This window comes from Mauremys reevesii, linkage group 6, assembly GCF_016161935.1.
Source record: "Mauremys reevesii isolate NIE-2019 linkage group 6, ASM1616193v1, whole genome shotgun sequence".
Classification (NCBI taxonomy): Eukaryota; Metazoa; Chordata; order Testudines; family Geoemydidae; genus Mauremys; species Mauremys reevesii.
Window position 1 is genome coordinate 43,601,842 of NC_052628.1, and position 19,366 is coordinate 43,621,207.

At 40.8% G+C, this 19,366-nt stretch overlaps 1 protein-coding gene across 1 annotated transcript in view; it reads left to right on the plus strand.

Moving 5' to 3' along the window:
- The first annotated feature begins 4,201 nt into the window (after positions 1–4,201).
- Positions 4,202–19,366, plus strand: part of WDR41 (WD repeat domain 41) — a 33,431-nt gene continuing 18,266 nt past the window's right edge. Inside the window, exons 1-6 of the mRNA XM_039542836.1 lie at positions 4,202–4,434; positions 8,599–8,714; positions 13,694–13,742; positions 15,969–16,100; positions 16,461–16,523; positions 18,514–18,625. Of these exons, the coding sequence (XP_039398770.1) occupies positions 4,384–4,434; positions 8,599–8,714; positions 13,694–13,742; positions 15,969–16,100; positions 16,461–16,523; positions 18,514–18,625 (523 nt within the window). The 5' untranslated portion in view covers positions 4,202–4,383. The remainder of the gene's footprint in view (positions 4,435–8,598; positions 8,715–13,693; positions 13,743–15,968; positions 16,101–16,460; positions 16,524–18,513; positions 18,626–19,366) is intronic.

Genomic DNA, 19,366 nt, shown 5'->3' on the forward strand with positions numbered 1-19,366 from the left:
TCAATTTAATATTCTCCTATGTTGGTGCTTCCTGGTGTGTACTACAAATTCATTGTTTGGAATACAAAAACTGGTGCAAGAAGCCTTTTAGAAAAGAAGCACAGAATTTCACAGCCTATTCAACATTAGTGTAATGGAGAAAATGAATTCAGAGATTGGGCAACAGAGTGTGTATTAGTTTAAGGAGAAAATTAAAAAGCTGCCCAGAATTAGAATTTGGATTATGAATCTGGCAAAAGTGAAGTCAGGAAAGCTATAAGGCAAAAGGCACCGTTCTATCGGATCCAACACATTCACAGCCTGACATACAAGGTCTTAGCTCAATTTACATCTGCATTTAGGTGCATGACAAATTTCCAGTGCTTGCTTTAAAGAATTTATTATTAAATGGTCTTTAAAAAAATAATGTAATGCTCATGAAATGCATCAGATTGACAGCCATAAAGGCTGAAGCTTTGTATTTACTCATAGCAGGTACTGTACAACATGGCCAGCAGGAAGGAAAATTTCCCCACCCTGCCTCCTCAATATGTGTCCATTATAGATCAAGAGGTGGAGGTTAAAGTGAGGGCAGGGGATGGTGGGAGGAGGGGGCGAGAGGGAAGCATACCTCTCCTCTGTTAAAAGAAAGAAGGGAGGTCCCCCTCCTCTCCCTGGCTTGGTTAAGCAGAGCTCACCACCTCATTGGCTAGTGCAGTGAGAGCACCCCTTCCTATTGCAATCTCTGGAGGGGATGCCAATATGGGTAAAACAGTTTAATTTCTATGTCTATCTTATATTGTCTGCTGAGACTGCCAATAAAGGCTGCTGTTAGTGCCACCTGTGATATTTTTGTGAAGTGCATGCCTCCCCAAGAGGAGCTGGGCTGAGACTGCTCTTCCCTTGCCGTTTCACAGAAGACACCAAGTAGCTGCTGGAGACTAGTAATGTGTGGGCATTACCAATCTACCACGTTGCCCAATATATGCTGGCTAGTGTATACATATATATCATATTAATAATATGTATTATATGCACCATATTGCATTAAGCACCAATAATATTAAGCATAAATATTGTAACAGTGATATAGTCTAACCTAGTGTATATCATAATCCTCAGGGCCGGCTCCAGACCCCAGCATGGGGCGCGTGGGGCGGCATTGTCCTGGCAGGGCGGCATTTGGCTCTGGCGGACCTTCCGCAGTCATGCCTGCGGGAGGTCCACTGGAGCCCCGGGACGAGCGGACCTGCCGCGGAGGGTCCCCTCTTCCCGCGGCTCCACTTGAGCTCCCGCAGGCATGACTGCTCCACCGGAGCCACGGGACCATGGGACCATCCGCAGCCACTTCTGCCCCGGCCGCGGGACTGGGGAAGGGCGGCACGGCGCACCGCCCTGCTTGGGGCGGCGGAATTTCTAAAGCCACCCCTGATAATCCTGTTCACTTATGTTAAGTATTCCATAACACATTGCATTTGCTGAAGTTAGCAATGGCACAAGAAGGTAGGAAATTTGTCAAAATCAAGATACATTTGCTTTATATCTTAGTACAAGCTAAGGAAGTACCTTCACAAACCAGTACCTGGAATGCTAGTATCCAAAACAAACATAAGGAAGGAACAGAACAGAAAGTTAGGGAACCATGGGAAACTGATGGGTTGGATTTTAGTGATGTGTAAACAATACGTAACTTGTAAAATTATATAAATAATATCAGCTGTAATGTGTAACTTGGGGAGCATACCTTCTGCATAAGATTGTTGGTGTCACTAGGCATAAATCTAGGTAACTCGGGAGGATGGCTTTGGGCCTATGTGACCCAAAGTACCTTTATATAAAGTGCTTTTGTTAGCCTTACTAAACTTTTGTAACCTCTTGTGTTACGTGCTAATTACTGGCAGCGTCAAGGCTGCTTAATACTAGATGTAGCCAATACTAAATAAGATAGGCGGAAAGCAGGTGCTGTAATTAAAGTTATATGCATGAGAACGTAGCCCCCACGGTGGGAAAGTACAGATAACTGATCACAGAAGAGTTGCTAACGAGCTACGGTGGTTTTTTGCCAAGTATGACTTAACTGCTTCATGTGATTGCTATTGCAAAGTGTATTTGCTGCATGGGAATGAAAGGTGGGGGGAGAGGAGGAGTGTGGGGGTGATGGGAATGCTTAGCTGAAGTTATGTATAAAGAGAGGAAAACCGCTTGTATCGGTGTGCAGGATTTGAGATTGCTAGTTCTCCCTTGCACCTTATCTGGGCTCAAATAAACCTGGATTTTGCTTCGCCACCTTGGTGTGTCAATTAGTGCTATGCACACCGGGCAACGAACCACTGTTGCTGTCGCCTCGGGCCTCTGTGCCGGCAACAAGATGAATGTAACATTGCGGCACGGGACTGTTCTTAGGACACTGGTATCATAGAGAACCTTTTTCCTGTACCATATTAATAAACCTGACTGACGATGAGTATATTTCATAATGAAATAATGAACCAAAGTGTGGTCAAGCAATTGACTATACAATTTATCAACAACCATGTATCAAGACACCTTTAGGATCTGAGCCTATGCAAACACTCACATACTTAATTTATGTAATTAGTGCCAATCATTAGTTTGTGGGATGACTCACTGAAATTGGAGCATCAATTTGGCATAACAAGCCATTTTTCTTTAAATACTGAGTTCACATTATGGTTGAGGTCAATGGTTTAAGATTGGTAAAAACTCACCAAAGTTATGGAACTATAGTTAAAGCTGACACTCTACCAACTGGCACATACGTAATTATGAGAATAAAATACAGTTACGTAACATTTAAAGATCAGGTGCCATCCTTCATTCTGAACTCCTTCAGGTTTCACCAATACTTGTAAACTTTACTTTTTACAAGGCATAATGCCTCATTTCAGACTCAAATACACTTTCCTCCAATGCATACATTGGTCACCATTAAAAGGTCAGCATTTGATTACCATACTATAGTATCAGAGATACCAGAGTTATTCCTACTCTGGGTATATGGGAAATTTGTGGTACCTCAAATAACATTGTAAATGTTGACAAAGGTTGATTACATTAGTCAGGGCCAGAGGGAAGAGTGAGCAACTTCAGAGAGATCATAACAAGCTCGATGAATGGGCAACACCATGGCAAATTCAATTCTATGTTGATAACTACAAAGTATGCACATTGGAGGAAAAAAATTAAATTACTCATACCCCTTACAGAGGCTTAAATGAATGGTATCAATTCAAGAAAGTGTTGGTGTCCCTAGGCCTAAGTGAATCAAAGTTGTGACTGTAGGCCTGAGTGAACCAAAGTTCTTCCATGCTGTGAACTTTAACCAGCCTAAGATGCTAATAAACAGCAAGCAAAATGTGTAACTGTCAGCTTTCTTAGACTGCAGCTGCAGTATAGCTCGAAACAGCAAAAGCGGCCGTAAGACGAGGGAAAAGGGGGAGGAAAGTCTGCATGCGTCTGTGCTGTGAAGGCCATAGATAAACATGCGAATGAGAACAGTTCTAACAAGCTACATTATAGTGTTAAGTGTAACTGTTGCAAGGGGGAGGGAGGAAGGGGGAAAAACAAGGGGGGTATAAATGCTGGGACCCCGCCTGCATGTGGGTGTGCAGGATTTGAGAATGCTTTTTCTCCCTGGCACCTTATTTGGGCTCAAATAAACTTGGTTTGCTTCTCCACCCTGGTGTGTTAATTAGTGCGACACACACCGGGCAACGAACCCCACTGTTGCTCCTCCTCGGGCCCTTTGGGCCGGCAACAAAAGGGATTTTTTATGTCACTGTAGACAGCTCAGTTAAAACCTCTGCTCAGTGTACACCTGCAGTCAAGATGTTAGGATGCATAAGGAAAGGGATGGTGAAGAATACAAAAAATGTGCCTTTACATAAATCAATGGTGTGGCCTCATTTGGAAGAGTGTGTGCAATATAATTCACCCCGAGGATATTGCAGAAGTAAAGGGGGGGGTTCAGAAAAGGTGATGAGAATGATCAAGGGTCTGGAAAAAGTCTTGTATGAAGAGACTGAAAAGATATTGATTAGTTAGCTTGGAAAGGAGCTGACTAAGAGGGAACAATGGAGCAATGGGCTGATCAGTTGCTCGGCACTCTTAGCCCTTTGCCTGGCTCTGGAGCTAAGCGCGGCAGACGCCACCGGAAGCCACAGAGCTTCGCCTCCCGGTCGCGGTGCGATTTCGATTAATAAGGACTTTTCCCAAGCTCGAGCTGGTGCCGCAGGGCGGCGCGCGCGGAAGCCGCTTTGCTCCTAGGCGCTGCCAGTCCCGTGTACGGGAGGCAGCGAGGGACAAAATTCAAGCTTCAGGGGCTGTTCGGGCGAGGTGCCCCTCCCCACGCGCTGATTTTATTCCGGCCTGGCTGGACTCCCGATGCTGCGATGGCTGATGGGAGGCGGCCGGGAGCCGCAGGGACTCTCCGAGGTAAAGCAGCAGCCCCGCCCCTGTCGGGGGGGGGGGGGGGGGCGGGCGGGCCGCGCGTGCGGGTGACCTGAAGACGGGTAGGGGGGGGGGCGGGGGGAAGGGGTGGGGGAGGGGCAGGCTGTGCAGGGAGGGGCGAATGGGGGCAGGGCAGGCTGTGCGGAGAGAGATGAATGGGGGGCAGGCTGTGCAGGGAGAGGGGCGAATGGGGAGGGGGGGTAGGCTGTGCAGGGAGGGGCGAATGGGGAGGGGGCAGGCTGTGCAAGGAGCAATGGATGGGGCAGGCTCACGCTAGGAGCAAATGGGGGCAGGGGCAGGCTGGGTGAGGAGGGCAGGATCCCATCAGATCAGTTTTCTCTTTGCAGAGGTTCTCAAGGATGTGGCTCTGACACAGCTTCCCCATACTCAAAAAGAAACAAGCAGCCCCCACCCAGCCCTGGCAGAGCCCATGCCTGAAAACGTGCCAGGATTTCAGATCTAAGGGAGGCTGAAAGGCACCCAAAACGCTAGTGTGTGTAACACATACCTTCTTACCAAGTTCTTTAGGGCACAACTCTGAGTCCCTATTAAAGGAAAGCCTGACTCCTTTGACACTGTAAGGTCTTTGGAACCAGCACTGTGGCTCAGCTCCCTAAAGGTATTTAGGCACCAACTCCCCTAGAAATTAATAGAAGTGGAGGTGCCTAACCTAAACCTAATGCAAGAGGACCCTAATCCTGATGAGGCCAATGGTTGTGTTGTAATAGAAATATTCAGTAATAATATGGGAGTGAGGAACATGGCATTAATTTGGATAATGGAGAGGGTGTTGGATGGGATGGGGAGCTTTTTTTTTTTTTTTTTTGCAAGTCATGCTATCTGGGGGCAGAACTGAAATTTGAACAGAGGGTTTTCACATAAGAGGGATTTGAAATAAAATGGTTCTACACTACATGAGACCATGTAAACCATCATTGGACTTGTACACCTAAAAAGGGTATTTGGGGCTTGAACAATTTACCATAAATGACTCTTGATTCTAAGTATTTATCCAGAATGAAACAGTCATTGGACAGGAGAGAGAGAGAGAATGACTCTAGTCCAGTGGTTAGGGCACCTTCTTGGGAGGTGTGAGACCCAGCGTCCCATCTCCCACTCCAGTAATTCTTTCCTTATTTGTCCATAGTGGAACAGATTCAACAGGAGAGACAGAAGGAGCCAATATCAGACTATCCTATAGCTTAGTGGGTAGAGCTCTCTCCTGAAAGGTGGGAGACCCCCCTCTTCAAATCATTTCTTCTCCTTTGGCAGAGATGAGGGAATTGAACCTTGGTCCCCCCATCCCAGACTAGTGCTCTAACCCCTAGCCTAAAAGTTATAAGATAGGCACCACTTATTCCTATGTCCAGATTTTGAATGGGACCTGATTCAGCAGGTGGAAACATAGCATGCAAATGCATGTTGGCATGGGCCCCACACATGATTTAGGTGGACAAACACCTATTTTCTCCCAGTTCATGAATTGCTCTGGGGCTTAGGTAGGCGATAGATGGACATCTATCTCCTAGGGGAGGTATAGCTCAGTGGTTTGAGAATTGGCCTGCTTAACATAGGGTTATGAGTTCAGCCCTTGAGGGGACCATTTGGGGCAAAAATCTGTCAGGGGGTCAGTCCTGTGTTGAGCAGCAGATTGGACTAGATGACCTCCTGAGGTCCCTTCTAACCTTGGTATTCTATGATTCTGTATACTAAGACAGCAGTGTGCATGCCCCAAGGCAGAAATTTAGGTGCAGAGGAACTTTTATGCTGAACAATTAGGCACTGAGAGAGGTTAGGTACCTACAGAATTTGGTAAGAGTTGTGGTTCACAGTGGAGCCTAGAACTAGAGTCACCTCAACCTGAGACTTAGTCTAAGCACCTTTGTGGGTTGGGGCCTTACTGTTTTCATTATTCTACCCTTCCCTTTCTCCCCCCATCAATAACTCCATTTCCTGCCTGTGTACAAAACCAGTGCAGTGATACATGCCTGTGTGCACACATAGACTGAAACAATAGTTCAAAGGTCTCAAGTGCTCCCAGTGGGGGTGTTGATTCAGATTTTCAATAATGACAATTTAAAGGACAACACTGTTAATTAACTGTGGTACCTTATGGTGCCATGAGTGGGTAGCAATTAGAAGAGAACTACCTCTTAGTGTTTTTCTCCAATCAAGAAACCCAGCAGAGCCTATGGATATAGCTCAGCTCTCAAACTTTTGTGCTGGTGACCCCTTTCACATAGCAAGCCTCCGAGTGCAACCCCCCCTTATAAATTAAAAACTTTTGAATACATTTAGCACCATTATAAATGCGGGTGGCAAAGCAGGGGTTGGGGGGGCTCCCAGATTGCAACCCCCTGAGGGGTCCTGCCCCCAGTTTCAGAACTCCTGGTATAGCCAAACCTCACCAAAGCAGGTATCAAACCCAAGTCATCCAGTAAAGCACATTTGATTGTTCAGAAAACAATCTACTGCTGGTGATGTCTTATTTTTGACATCTCAGAATGAGATTTTATGGATGGAGCTTGGAAGAGCTCTAATACTTGCACAGAAAACCTTCCAAAAGGCAGAGACTTGATTAAAAAAATGAAAGCTTGGGGATTGCAAAATGGCAGCTTAAGACATTTTAGTATGCTGTATTGCTCCATATCCCTCCACCCCAATCTGAGCCCTGATTGGATGTTATTCAGTGACAGTATTAAAACTGCAACACAATGGCCATAAGGAAGGGTGAGACTGAGCTTCTTGAGTCTCAGGTCTGTAGAAATCTTAAATCTGTGGTCCAATGGATAGAGCACTGAACTGGGAGACCTGGGCTCTATTTCTGGCTCTGCCAAGTGACCTTGGGTGAGTCATGTGATTGGTCTGTGACAAAGATAGCTATCAAGGGAAGCTACACATTAGTCTGTCCAGTAGATGTTTTAGTGCTGCTGTAAAATAATAGATCCTTTCTGAGTCTCAAAAGAATATTGAGGCAGTCCTGAAGATATGAAGATGTTGACATTTTCTAGTAAAATTAAGCTGCAACTGTGAGAGTACTCTGTCACTGAGTTGCCACCAGGTTTCAAGGTATCTAGCAATGACACCTGATAAAACAAGAATTGCACCCTAGTGAGTTCCAAAAAAAAATGATAGAAGCTTGAAGCACAAGAATTGCCATACTGAAGCAAGCCAATGGCTCATAGAATATCAGGGTTGGAAGGGACCTCAGGAGGTCATCTAGTCCAAGCCCCTGCTCAAGACAGGAGCAATCCCCAGAGATATTTTTGCCCTGATCCCTAAATGGCCCCCTCAAAGATTGAACTTACAACCTTGGGTTTAGCAAACCACTGAGTTATCCTTCCCCCCCTATAGCTTATACTAAATAAGGAAAAGTTAGCGGACTGCAATCAACATCATGCATCTAGTAATGCAATAGTATGCTATGGAGAAAGTGTCTTGCTGATCCTGGCTGGTGATCAGCTTATTTCATAAGCATGAGTGATAGCCCTTGTAATTAGCCCAGATGGTGTAACTGCAGATGCTATTCTTATAGAAATTGGGCTATTTTTTGAATCTTACTAAGCTATTGGCCTTAATTATTGGCCTGATAAGGTCCCAAGGGATAACATGTATTGCATGTCTAAAAGCATTTCTACTTGTTTTAAACTTGTCTATCAGTTTTTAAAATGAAACTGTTGGTAAGAGGGGACATCATATAGGGTTTAGAGACCTCACAGAAAAAATGCAGTTTAATGAGACATTTAAAGGCATAGTTTGAGAGAGGAAGAGGATTCCAGAAAATAGCTGTTAAATAACCAGTTGCTTTCTTTAGTTAACACCATGACTAAAAACAACAAGGGACTGTTGCTTATTAGGTTTTTTTAAATCAGTTTAAATGTTGTACTATAACTCAAAGTACATTCCATAAAATAATCTACTTAATTTAAATAAACAGGAGGCAATCCTTTGTTATAATTTCCATTAAGGGAACAGATAGTTATGTTAAATTCATGTTTGGGGCTTAGTTTTACTTATATGAATGAACTATTTGTGAATGTATTTTATACACACACACTATGGTAGATGTAGCTGAAGACTTAATTAAAAATGAATTGTATACATACAAAGTGAAGTATTCATGATTGATGTCTCTTGATGGATTTTTAGAAATCGTCCGTGCAGAGCTTAGGTGAAGAACAAATACAGAATCCCTACACTGAGCTCCTTGTACTGAAAGGTCATCATGATATAGTGAGATTTCTAGTACAAATAGATGATTGCAGGTAAGAGGTTGTGTTAATTATTGTATTCCATCCTAAGGAATATATAAGTGGAAGTCTATGAAAATTAAGAAATATTTTAATCATTTTTCTGCCAGAAATTAAATATCAGGTAATGTAGATCTAAATCAATGCATATATGTTCAGTAAAACATTAAATTTCAGTGAAAACTTTTTGCTTTGAATGTAAACATTCCCCTGCAACTTTTGCTTCTTGAACATTCAGGTCTCTGGATCTGCTCCTATAACTGCCACTTCGACTATGTGGTTCGAACAAGGTCAAAGAGGAACTATCTGTAAAATGGGGCTAATGCTTCCTTATTTTAGAGGGCATTGTGTGATTTGTAAAGCACACAGATCCCGAGGTTGCCTTTCACATTATTGCTGCCCCTTTCTGTACCTTTTCCAATTCTTCCGTATCCTCTTTGTAATCAAATACCCCAAACGGTACACAGTACTTTGACATGTCTAAGATGTCCCAATGTCCATTCAGAATGGATTTATCTGAAAATGAATTACTTGCCTTTCCTTTATCATACCCTCCCTATCTCCTAGGCCCACAACCTCTTTCCTTCTCTAACTATATTGGTCTCTTGGGAAGTCTTTCATATCGCCTAAATCCATCTTTTTCTCACTATACCCACTGTTGAAACTTTGGTGCATCGTTATTTAATCTTGGTTACTGCAAGGATTACTTCCTTTCTAGCTTCTGACCTTTTCACCCCATCAGTCTATTCAAAATGCTGCTGCCAAAATAGTCTTCCTCTCCCACTGCTCTGATCATTGTCATCTTTTACCCAGCAAGCAGTCACTGGTTTTCTTTTTCAGCACCTCATTCTAGCTCCACAAGGAGCTAGAAGCCCCTTTCAAAGTCCTACATAACCTCCTCATCCCTTGTTTCCTCTGATTTCTTCCTGCCTCTGTTCTCAACTCTCTCTCTGCATCTCCCAATCCTTTTTCCTCTTCTCACTCTCAGCTTCTTGCCTTCATTCGTGTACTCCTTAATGCTTTCATTATCAGCCCAGTTCTAATTTACCTTGTCTAACTGTTTGGGGTGAAATTTGGGTTCTAGGAAGGGTGTGTCGTCTCATGGTTAGACCAGTGGTTACAGACCAGAGACGCAAGCACACAGACTTGGCGTGGTCATTCTGAAAGCAGTGTGGGTGAGTGAAAGATTTGGCACTGATTTTTTTGGAGACCTGGCTTTTATTCCCACCTTTGCCTGAAGTGATCTTGTACCATCTCTCAGTTAAATTATTTATGCAGTAAGGGAAATAATACTTGACTGCCTTCTAGGGTAGAGCTTTGCTCAATAATAAGGGTTGCAAAATGCCTAGAAATCTAAAACAGCAAACACTTTTCTCAAGGGTACAAGCACTTTGTTGGGGGAAGACTCTCTCCCTTCTAGTGTCTGCTGATCAGGCAGCTGCATTCATCCAGATGTGGAATTCCCACAGCATCTTATGCTTGCCAAAGTTTCACAGAATTGACAATTTTGAAAATATTTACAAAAGGGACGAACTTCTTTAGGCCCGCAGGATACATGTTTTAAATTAAGCATGTGTTAGAACTATTATAGATAAGGAAATACATGCAGCTGATGATTGATTTTTCTAAGTAGCATTAAAATAGGCCATAAAGATTCAAATAAAACTGTAAGGTTCTATTCTGGTGATTTGGATAGTCAGAGCAATTTCAGACTAGTTATTTTAATATTTCTTCACAGTACATATTTTCAGAATATGTACACTGAATAGATCTCAATCTTTGAAAATCTGGCTTTATAGTAGAAATGCTGGAGCATCCTGAGGCAGAGTAGAGGCACCTGCTGATACTAACAAATCCTTTATTACTTCAGGAGAGGACTGTCTTCGTTGCACTATATCAAACACATTGTGGTACTAAACAAAATAATCAATGTAAAAAAAACAGATGGAAGAGTAAGTTGGAGGATAGGATAACAAGTCAGATATGGATAAGAAATAGGTTACATTAATGTCTTACAGGTGTTTAATATTCTGAGAGTTTGAACTGTTTAGAATAGTTTGCTTCATTGATAGTAATTTCATTTTTTTTTGTTTAGCATGAATATAGTAGTTAAACAGCTGATAACTTTTCACCTGCTTTCCCCCCCCCCCAATAAAATTAGTATTTTTTCCAGAAACTGAAATGTTTTTATTTCATTTTTTAAGCTATCCCATTGTGGTTTTGTTAACTGTTGTAAGCCAGGCTTCACGCTTCAGGTCTTTAGATAATATCATCTTATTGAGAATTTTGCAGGAGGATTTTCTTGTTTTCTCAGTGGCTTGGCTAAAACCAGTGAGTGGAAAATTCTCTCAGATTGGTTTTTGAAGATACTAAATAAATCCTGTATCAGCCTAACAGACAGCTGCTTTTTTCTTTGTTTCTTTCTTATTTTTTGAACATGAAGTGAGGGTCATATTGATTGGAAGATCACTAAAGAAGGGTAAGCCTCAGCAAGGGTCTTCCAAAAAAATGGATTGATATAAAATTGCATGTAATACCCTAGCATTTGACATATTAAACTAAACCGAGTTCATAACACATTTTAAGAATAGCTTTCTTTGTTGCTCATTTGACCATTCCTTGCTCCTCCAGGAAGCAGACAAGGTTATAGAGGATGGTGATCATGACTGGAAAAGAATTAGGTGACCCATGAAACTCCAGCTTGGTGAACAAAATGTATACTGTAGAACCAGCCATCCTACAGATATCTTTATATTTAAAAAGAAATCCTTTTAAAACAAAAGGAAAAATCCACCCTGTATATCCTATACTTGATGAATTACACATGCCTTCTCCTTCAAGGGTCAGGTTTCTTTTCAGATCTTTGCTCAAATGTCAGTGTCCCATCATTAATTGAAGGGTGGGTTTCCATATTTAAAGTGCTCATGTCCAAAATGAGAGTGGCTGACTAGTTTTGGTTCTGGCCACCACATCTCAAACAAGATATAGCAGAAATAGAAGGTACCCAAAAGGTGGGAAACCAACATTAGTAGAGGCATGGAAAGACTTCCAAATAAGGGGAGATTGAAAATATTGTTTGTTCACTTAAGACAGGAGATGAAGAGGGGACTTGATAGAGGTATATCAAACAATGATGGTAAGGAGAAGCTACATTAGGCCTACCTATTGACTGTCTAATACAAGAGCAAGAAATATTTAAGTTTGAAAGGCAACAGACTTACCTTATGGCAGGATATAATTGCTAAAAATGGACTAGGATTAAAAAGGGTGATTGTTTTAATTACCCATAAACTTTCATATTACTGGGTAAAAGTTTAGAAGGGATAGAACCCTTATTTAAAATATAAATCAACCACTGGTGCCTAAGATTAGAAAGAAACTTCCTCTATAGGCAGATGATTCCTTATTTGTCCATTATGGAGTTCCTTTTACTTTCCTCTGAAACCTCTGATAATTGCCTGTACCAGATACAGGACACAAGACTAGATGGTGAATTTTCTTGTGGAATTGGCACCTCCTTGCCTGAAGAAAAGCTCCCTCAGAGTGCTCAGACGTGTTTATTTTTACTTTTTTATAGCTAACTTTTATAAAACACAATTTATGGTAACCCTTACTGGGTTACCATAGTAACACTTGGTTACCAATTTTTTAAATTTTAAAAAGTGACATTTTTATTAAAGGATTTTTAATATTTTTAGTCATAATAAAAAAACTTATCAACCTTGGTTCTAAATACCCCAAATTTTTTTTGGTTTGTTAATTTTTTAAATTTTGATTAGCAAAGCTGCAACTGCAGACATTTGGCCTTGCCTATGAAAACCCTGACAGTTATTCCTAGCTACATGGTGGTCTGCTTTTAAGTAATGGTGGCTCAATACACCCAAAATGACTGTGGCTTTAGTGTGGTTTACTTCCCCCCCCTCCCCCCCAATCTCTCACCACCATCACCTTTTAGGTTTTTTTTTTTTAAAAGACTTTTTGAGAGGACTTCAAGTTCTAGTGTAAAAACGCTACACAAACATTTGTGTGAGCATACATATTTGTTGCTTTGTTATGTTTAATCCGGGGCTGTGACCTAGAACAACTAAAAATTCAAATGTAGCTGTATCCCTAGTCAAGAGGACACAGAGGTCTTCAGATCATATCATTTCTGTTTTCAGTCGCCGGAGGTGGGCCACTTTCCTTAAACAGGGTGCATCAATACTAGGAAAACTTGCAATCTAGCAATAGTGCAGCTGCACTGACTGTAAACTGCTAGTGTAGACAGGGCTTATGCACATTTACTGAGGTGCTCTCTAGGTAAGGAACAGGTCAAATTTAGTTGGGTTTAGGTAAAACAGAACCAAAACTCAACTGCTTTTCCTAGTGTAGATGCAGGGTAAGATCTTTAGCTGGATTTCAGCAGGTGTTATGCATATCAGCATACATACAATCCTCTTGCAAGTTCTTTTGTACAGTTAGTTAAAAAAAAGTGATGATGTAAGATTCATGTATGCCTGGCCTGACTTTAACCCTCATGCTGTGTAACTTGTTATATATAGTGCTCCTTAAATTACTTGGCTAAATAAGAAGGCTAATATCCAATAAAGCCAAATCATAGTCTATGACACCCTGCCCTCCCCCCCAAATCACCAATATTAAACCTGATCAGTAAGAAGACTGGATTCTGTAGTACAGGCTACTATTTAGAATAGTGGAAAAAAATGCTTAGAACACATTAAAGAATATTTTCAACAATAAGAATATTAAAGCATGTAATGGGAGAGTTTTCACTTGTGTTTATTAATTAAGTCAATGATTTTGTTTCTATACAGTATTTGGGGCTTAAAAGGTACCTTTCTATGCTTCAGATTACTAGTAAAACCAAGGTGATTTCTCTCCTTATAAATGAAATAATTTGCTCTGTTTAAGTAGTGATTATTGGTGCATAGCATCATACTGGAAATTTATCTATCATTTTCTTTATAGGTTTTGTTTTCTTTGTTCTTTACCAGATTTGCATCTGCAGGAGATGATGGAATTGTATTTCTGTGGAATGCTCAGGTTAGTTTAGTTTTTGAATAGATTATATTCTGTAATAAGGATGTGGTTGGGAGTGGAAGTGTGGGGAGCTAATTTTGCTCTTGAACTGATCTAAATCAAGCATCAGTCCACCTGAAATTTAGTTGAGCTGTGTCTAGCATATTGTAAAATTGGTGCAAGGGCAGAATCAGTCCAAGAGAGTCTTAGCACAGTACAAGTCAGTTGAATTTTATAGACATGTCTGATTGAAACATCCTTGAATTGTTTTTTTTTAAATTTTTGTTCTGCTTCAGAAAAGCAGGATGTGAAACAGAGTCTGAAAAGAGAAGTAAAGATGTGTCTGAAAATATTCAGAGCAAGATGAAGTATTGGAAGCACAAGTTAAAATGTTTTCAGTAGCTGTTAAGATGTTGATTGCTGAACCTCTCAATATCAGACATCATGGTGAGGTCCCAGTCCTGCAAAGACTTGTGCACTGTACTTAATTTGTAAGTAAAGAGGTACTGGGGCTCAAGCAATGTTTTTTACTTTCATAACTGACACTGCAAGCCCAGAGGTGCCAGGTTATTATGAACTACCAAGCCTAGAGGTGCCCTGGTTCAGTCCTGGAAGCCTTGGCACAAGTTAATCACCGCTTATGCATGAGCATAACTTTTTGCAGTCTGCCTACTCCCATTAATTAAAATGGGGCTACTCAGGGTATGTCTATACTACCTGCCGGATTGGCGGGTAGTGTTCGATGCATCGGGGATCAATTTATCGTGTCTTGTGTATCGTGTCTGGACACGATAAATTGATCCGCTAATCGACGCCCATACTCCACTTCGGCAGGAGGAGTAAACGGAGTCGACTCGCTGCCGTGAGGACAGCCAGGTAAGTCGAACTAAGATACTTCAACAGTTGCGTATCTTAGTTCAAACCCCCCTGCTAGTGTAGCCCAGGCCTCAGAGTGTAAAGTTAAGCACATGTGCAAATCTTTGCAGAATTGGGGCCCAATACAAGAACTGACTTCAGTGTCACCTTCATGGAGTTAATGAGAGAAAAAGCTCTTAGTTGCTTGCCATGGTACAGGTCTCACTCCAGCTTTTAAAACTATTTTGTTGAACACTTGTCACAGGAATACTGCATTTGAGAGGTGATACTTCCAATAAAATAAATAATAATAATAAGCTGTTTTCTCCCTATACAAACTCATCAAAAAAGTGTGAAGGTAAATATCTTGCAGGTTACCTGTTACAAGGCATCCTCTGAAGCAATTCTAAGTAGCTTAGATATTTAATAGACTGAAAGGCAGATCAGTGAACTGTTTAAAATCTGAATGTTAAGCTTCAAGTGAGAGAAATCTCAGAGACTAAACTTTTTATGAAGATCTCTTGAAAAAAGTTATACGTAACATTTACAACAGTGTAACTTAAAATAGAAACGGGGAACTTGTAACTTTCCTTCCTTTTCTGAAGAGTTTCAGTTAAGCATAACATTTCTTATGGAAGACATTTCATAACCCTCTAATATGAAACAGAAAATGATGTGTGAGAATCAATATTCAAGAAATGTATGTATGTGAAAATGCACAAAAGTATTTATGGATGGGTGTCCAACTTTGGAGTTTTATTTTTCTACTTCTGCACACTTACATGCTTGAAATGACTTGTATTTAATAAACACAAATATGACATTGTTAATCACAAGTGTGCCATTTCAACTGTCTGTGAATCCCTAACTAACTTTCATTCTAGATAGTTAAGCTAAAATGGTCTCATGTTATGGGTGTAAACAATAGATACCATTTACTGTATGAAACTCAGTATTGTAACAGTCAGATACTCTTATTAATAAAAAGATAGTTTCAAGTAGGTCAAATGATTTAAAAAAAAAAAGCCTTCAGATTTTGTTTTGCCAGCAAATGAGAAATACCGTGATGTCAATAGAGTATAATGAAGTAAATTGGCTAACATTTAAGCTAAAAATGAAACCATTAAAATACATAAGTTAAATTCTGAAATATTCATCTTAACAGGTATTCAAGTGTTTCCAGTTATTAAATGTATAGGTCTTTCATAGTATTCCCCTACATTCATAGTAACAGGTTTATTTAGGGATAATACATCTTGGTAGCATTTTCAATAGCACCTGAGTGACAGACTCCTAAAGTCCCCATTTTCAGAAGTCACTTAGGCACCTATGTCTCACTGAGATTTAGTAGATTTTGAAAATTTTACCTTTAATATGCTGTATTTGTTTTTTCAGACTGGAGAAAAGTTATTTGAGCTACATGGACACACGCACAAAATTACAGCTATTGCAGCATTTCCTTCATCTGGTGCTTGTGAAGAAAAAAACCATTTGATCTTAACGGCATCTGCTGATAGGACAGTTATTGTATCCTTATATCTTCCTAAGATTTAACTGATTTTAAAGGGAACAATGAGCCAGGCAGCAGAGTGGGTGGCAATTGTTTATATTATAGTAGGACCCAAAGGCCCTTGTCAAGACTGGGGCTCCGTTGTGCTAGCCTCTGTTCAAATAGAAAAGTAGACATGGTCCCTATCACAGAAATAATGAATATGTAACAAACAAGTGGAAGTGTCACTGCAGAATGTCTGAAGATTGAAGAGTAGGTTAGTGTTTAGAAAACCCCTGTGTCGCTACATTTTTATTTCTCAAACTCTGTCATCCAATTATAAACTAAACAGAGAAACATGTTATGACCTTTTATGTTTCCTTAATAAATGAATTCAGGTTTGGGATTGCAATAGTGGCAGGGAAGTTCAGAAAGTGTCATGCTTTCATTCCACTGTAAAGGTAAAGAAAAGTCCAAGTGTATTTTAGGCTTGTGTATATAAACACACCCGTAGTGAAAGCTAGTGTGACATGTGTGAAGACAGAATATTTTAAAATGAATAACCTATTTTAGTTAGCTAAGACCATTTACTTCAAAGGTAGTGGAATGACTGATCTAGCCACTGACAAAGGTTTTAATAAAAGGAAGGAGCTGGGAGCAACCATTTCCATTATAAAAGATTGTCACTGAGTCTTGCAAACAATGGTGGTGTTAGAACCAGATCTTTCAAATTGGACAGAGATAAAGCTTTAGGGCTGGAGTAATGCCTTTTGCTTGTCCTTTGAAATTCTGTTCAAATTTGGTTCAGTTATAAATGGTTTACAATTACTATTTCCCTTCTCCAACTTGTGTTCCTCAGGAAAATTTTGTTCATGTTCAGTTGTTAGGCATGGTCATTATGCTAGACGCAGCTCAACTAAACTTCAATGGACTGATTCTTGATTTAGAGTTCAAGAGCAAAATCCACTCCCCACATTCCCACTCCCATCCACATCCTTATTACAGAACATAGCCCATTCGAAAACTAAACTATGAGTATTCCACAGAAATACAATTCCATCGTCTCCTGCAGATGCAAATCTGGTAAAGAACAAAGAAAACAAAACCGATAAAGAAAATGATCAATAGATTTCCAGTATGATGCTATGCACCAATAATCACTACTTAAACAGAGCAAATTTCATTTATAAGGAGAGAAATCACTTTGGTTTTACTAGTAATCTGAAGCATAGAAAGGTACCTATAAGCCCCAAATACTGTATAGAAACCAAAATCAGTGACTTATTAACAAACAAGTGAAAACTCTCTCACATTACATGCTTTAAGAGATTCCTGAGGGTAGAGTGTAAAGATCACTTTGTCCCCAGGAGATCATGCTGCTCCATAGCCACCAGGAGTGGATGCTTCCACTGCTCCATGATAGACTTTGGGATCTAAGTCAGGATCCAAATCAGGTGCTTCAGCCAACCATGTGATTATAGATGTATTGCAGTTGGTAGCCGGGGAGAGGCAGGGCCAAAAATGACAGCCCTAGAAAAATCTTCTCAGCCATGTGGAGTGGCAAGCTGCATTAGTAGTTATATTTAGGGCCCTACCAAATTCGTAGCCGTGAAACATGTGCCATGGACTGCCAAGTCTGATCTCTCCTGTGAAATATGGCTATTGTAGGGGAGGGGCGGGAGGCTCCTACTGTGGACTGGGCTCCAGCTTCTGTGGGCAGCCCAGTATTTCCTCTTCCCCTGTAAGGGCTGCTCCCAGAGCTGGGTCAGACCCACCTTCAAAAACCTCCAACAGCTGCAGGAAGCTCCATGGCTGCTGGCTGGGAGCCCAGCTCTGAAGGCAGTGCAGAAGTGAGGGTGGCTGTCAGTCCCTGACCTGGGTGGAGGCTGCTGGGAAAAAACACAAACACCCCCCACACCCTGTAACCCTTACTCTGTGGTGCTGGCTTTAGAATTTGGTGCCGGCTTTAGAATTTGGTGCCCAGCCAGCAGCTGCTGCTCTCTGGCTGCCCGGCTCTGAAAGCAGCACCCCTGCCAGGAGCAGCACAGAAGTAAGGGTGGCATTCTATGACTCCTCCATAATTGCCTTGTAAACCCCTGCCCCAACAACCCCCTTTTGGGTCAGGAGCCTCAGGGTTACAACCTCGTGAAATTTCTGATGTAAACATCTGAAACTGTGAAATTGACTTCAGGAGGCCAGGATTTCACCCTTTTGTCTGGCTTTCAGCACCTTCAGGGGGACCTTTGGATGATGAACACCTCTGAAATCAGGCCTTAGTCTTGTTAGTAAAAATAGTGATGTTTCACAAGTGATTTCTGTATTCTGCAGGAAAGAGAGTTTAATGTATTTCATAGTACCTGCAGTTTTACCTAACTAAAGCTGATAATCATTTCACTGAAAAATTCCCCAAAGAACTTTTGTAAGGGCCATATATCTGATTTTGTTCTGCAGTGTTTGACAGTTCTTCAAAGACTGGATGTATGGTTATCTGGAGGGAGTGATCTATGTGTTTGGAACAGAAAATTAGATCTCTTGTGTAAGACCAGTCATCTCACTGATGCAGGTAAAAAATGGAAATGGCTCATTATAGCAGATAAAGTGTAAGTAAAATGGATTTGTATAATGATGCAAAATGAAACCTGGCAAATTCTCTTTAATTCTAAAGATAACATTATATATTAAAGCTGCCCTCTGTCTAGTTTTAAAAATGTCAACTTAATCATTTCAGAATTAAGGATACTTATAACCTCCTGTGCTATATGAATTTTAGAATGTCAAGTATCAATAATTGTACATTAACTTTGACTTGCTGGACTAGATCCTCCACTAGTGATTTATACCTCTGTGAGGGAACTAGACTTTTTGTAAGTATATAGGTTCAAGGGTTTTAATTACAAGATTCAATCCTTTGTATAAACAAAAAGGAAAATTTTTTAATAGGATTACTAAATATAATTAAACTCATACTGCTCTGAACTATTAGTAAATCAATGTATTGTTAAATCATCTAAATATGTTTGTAAAAGCTTAAAATGCAGCAGTGTTCCTAAGGCAGCTAGTATTCTGGATTTTTTGGTACACAGCTGGAGCCAAAATAGCCACATATACCTGTCATAAAATAGGAGAACAGAAATATTTTAGCCCTATATACACAGGAGGATTACACAGATACACAGTTTAACCTCCTACCTCAAAGTTTTGAGGCAAGCCACTCATTTCAGACCTAGTATTACTTCCAGCCCTCACAATCTGCTTGTATTTTACTATTTATTCCTGGAGTGGAGATTCTGGAGAACTTTGGGCA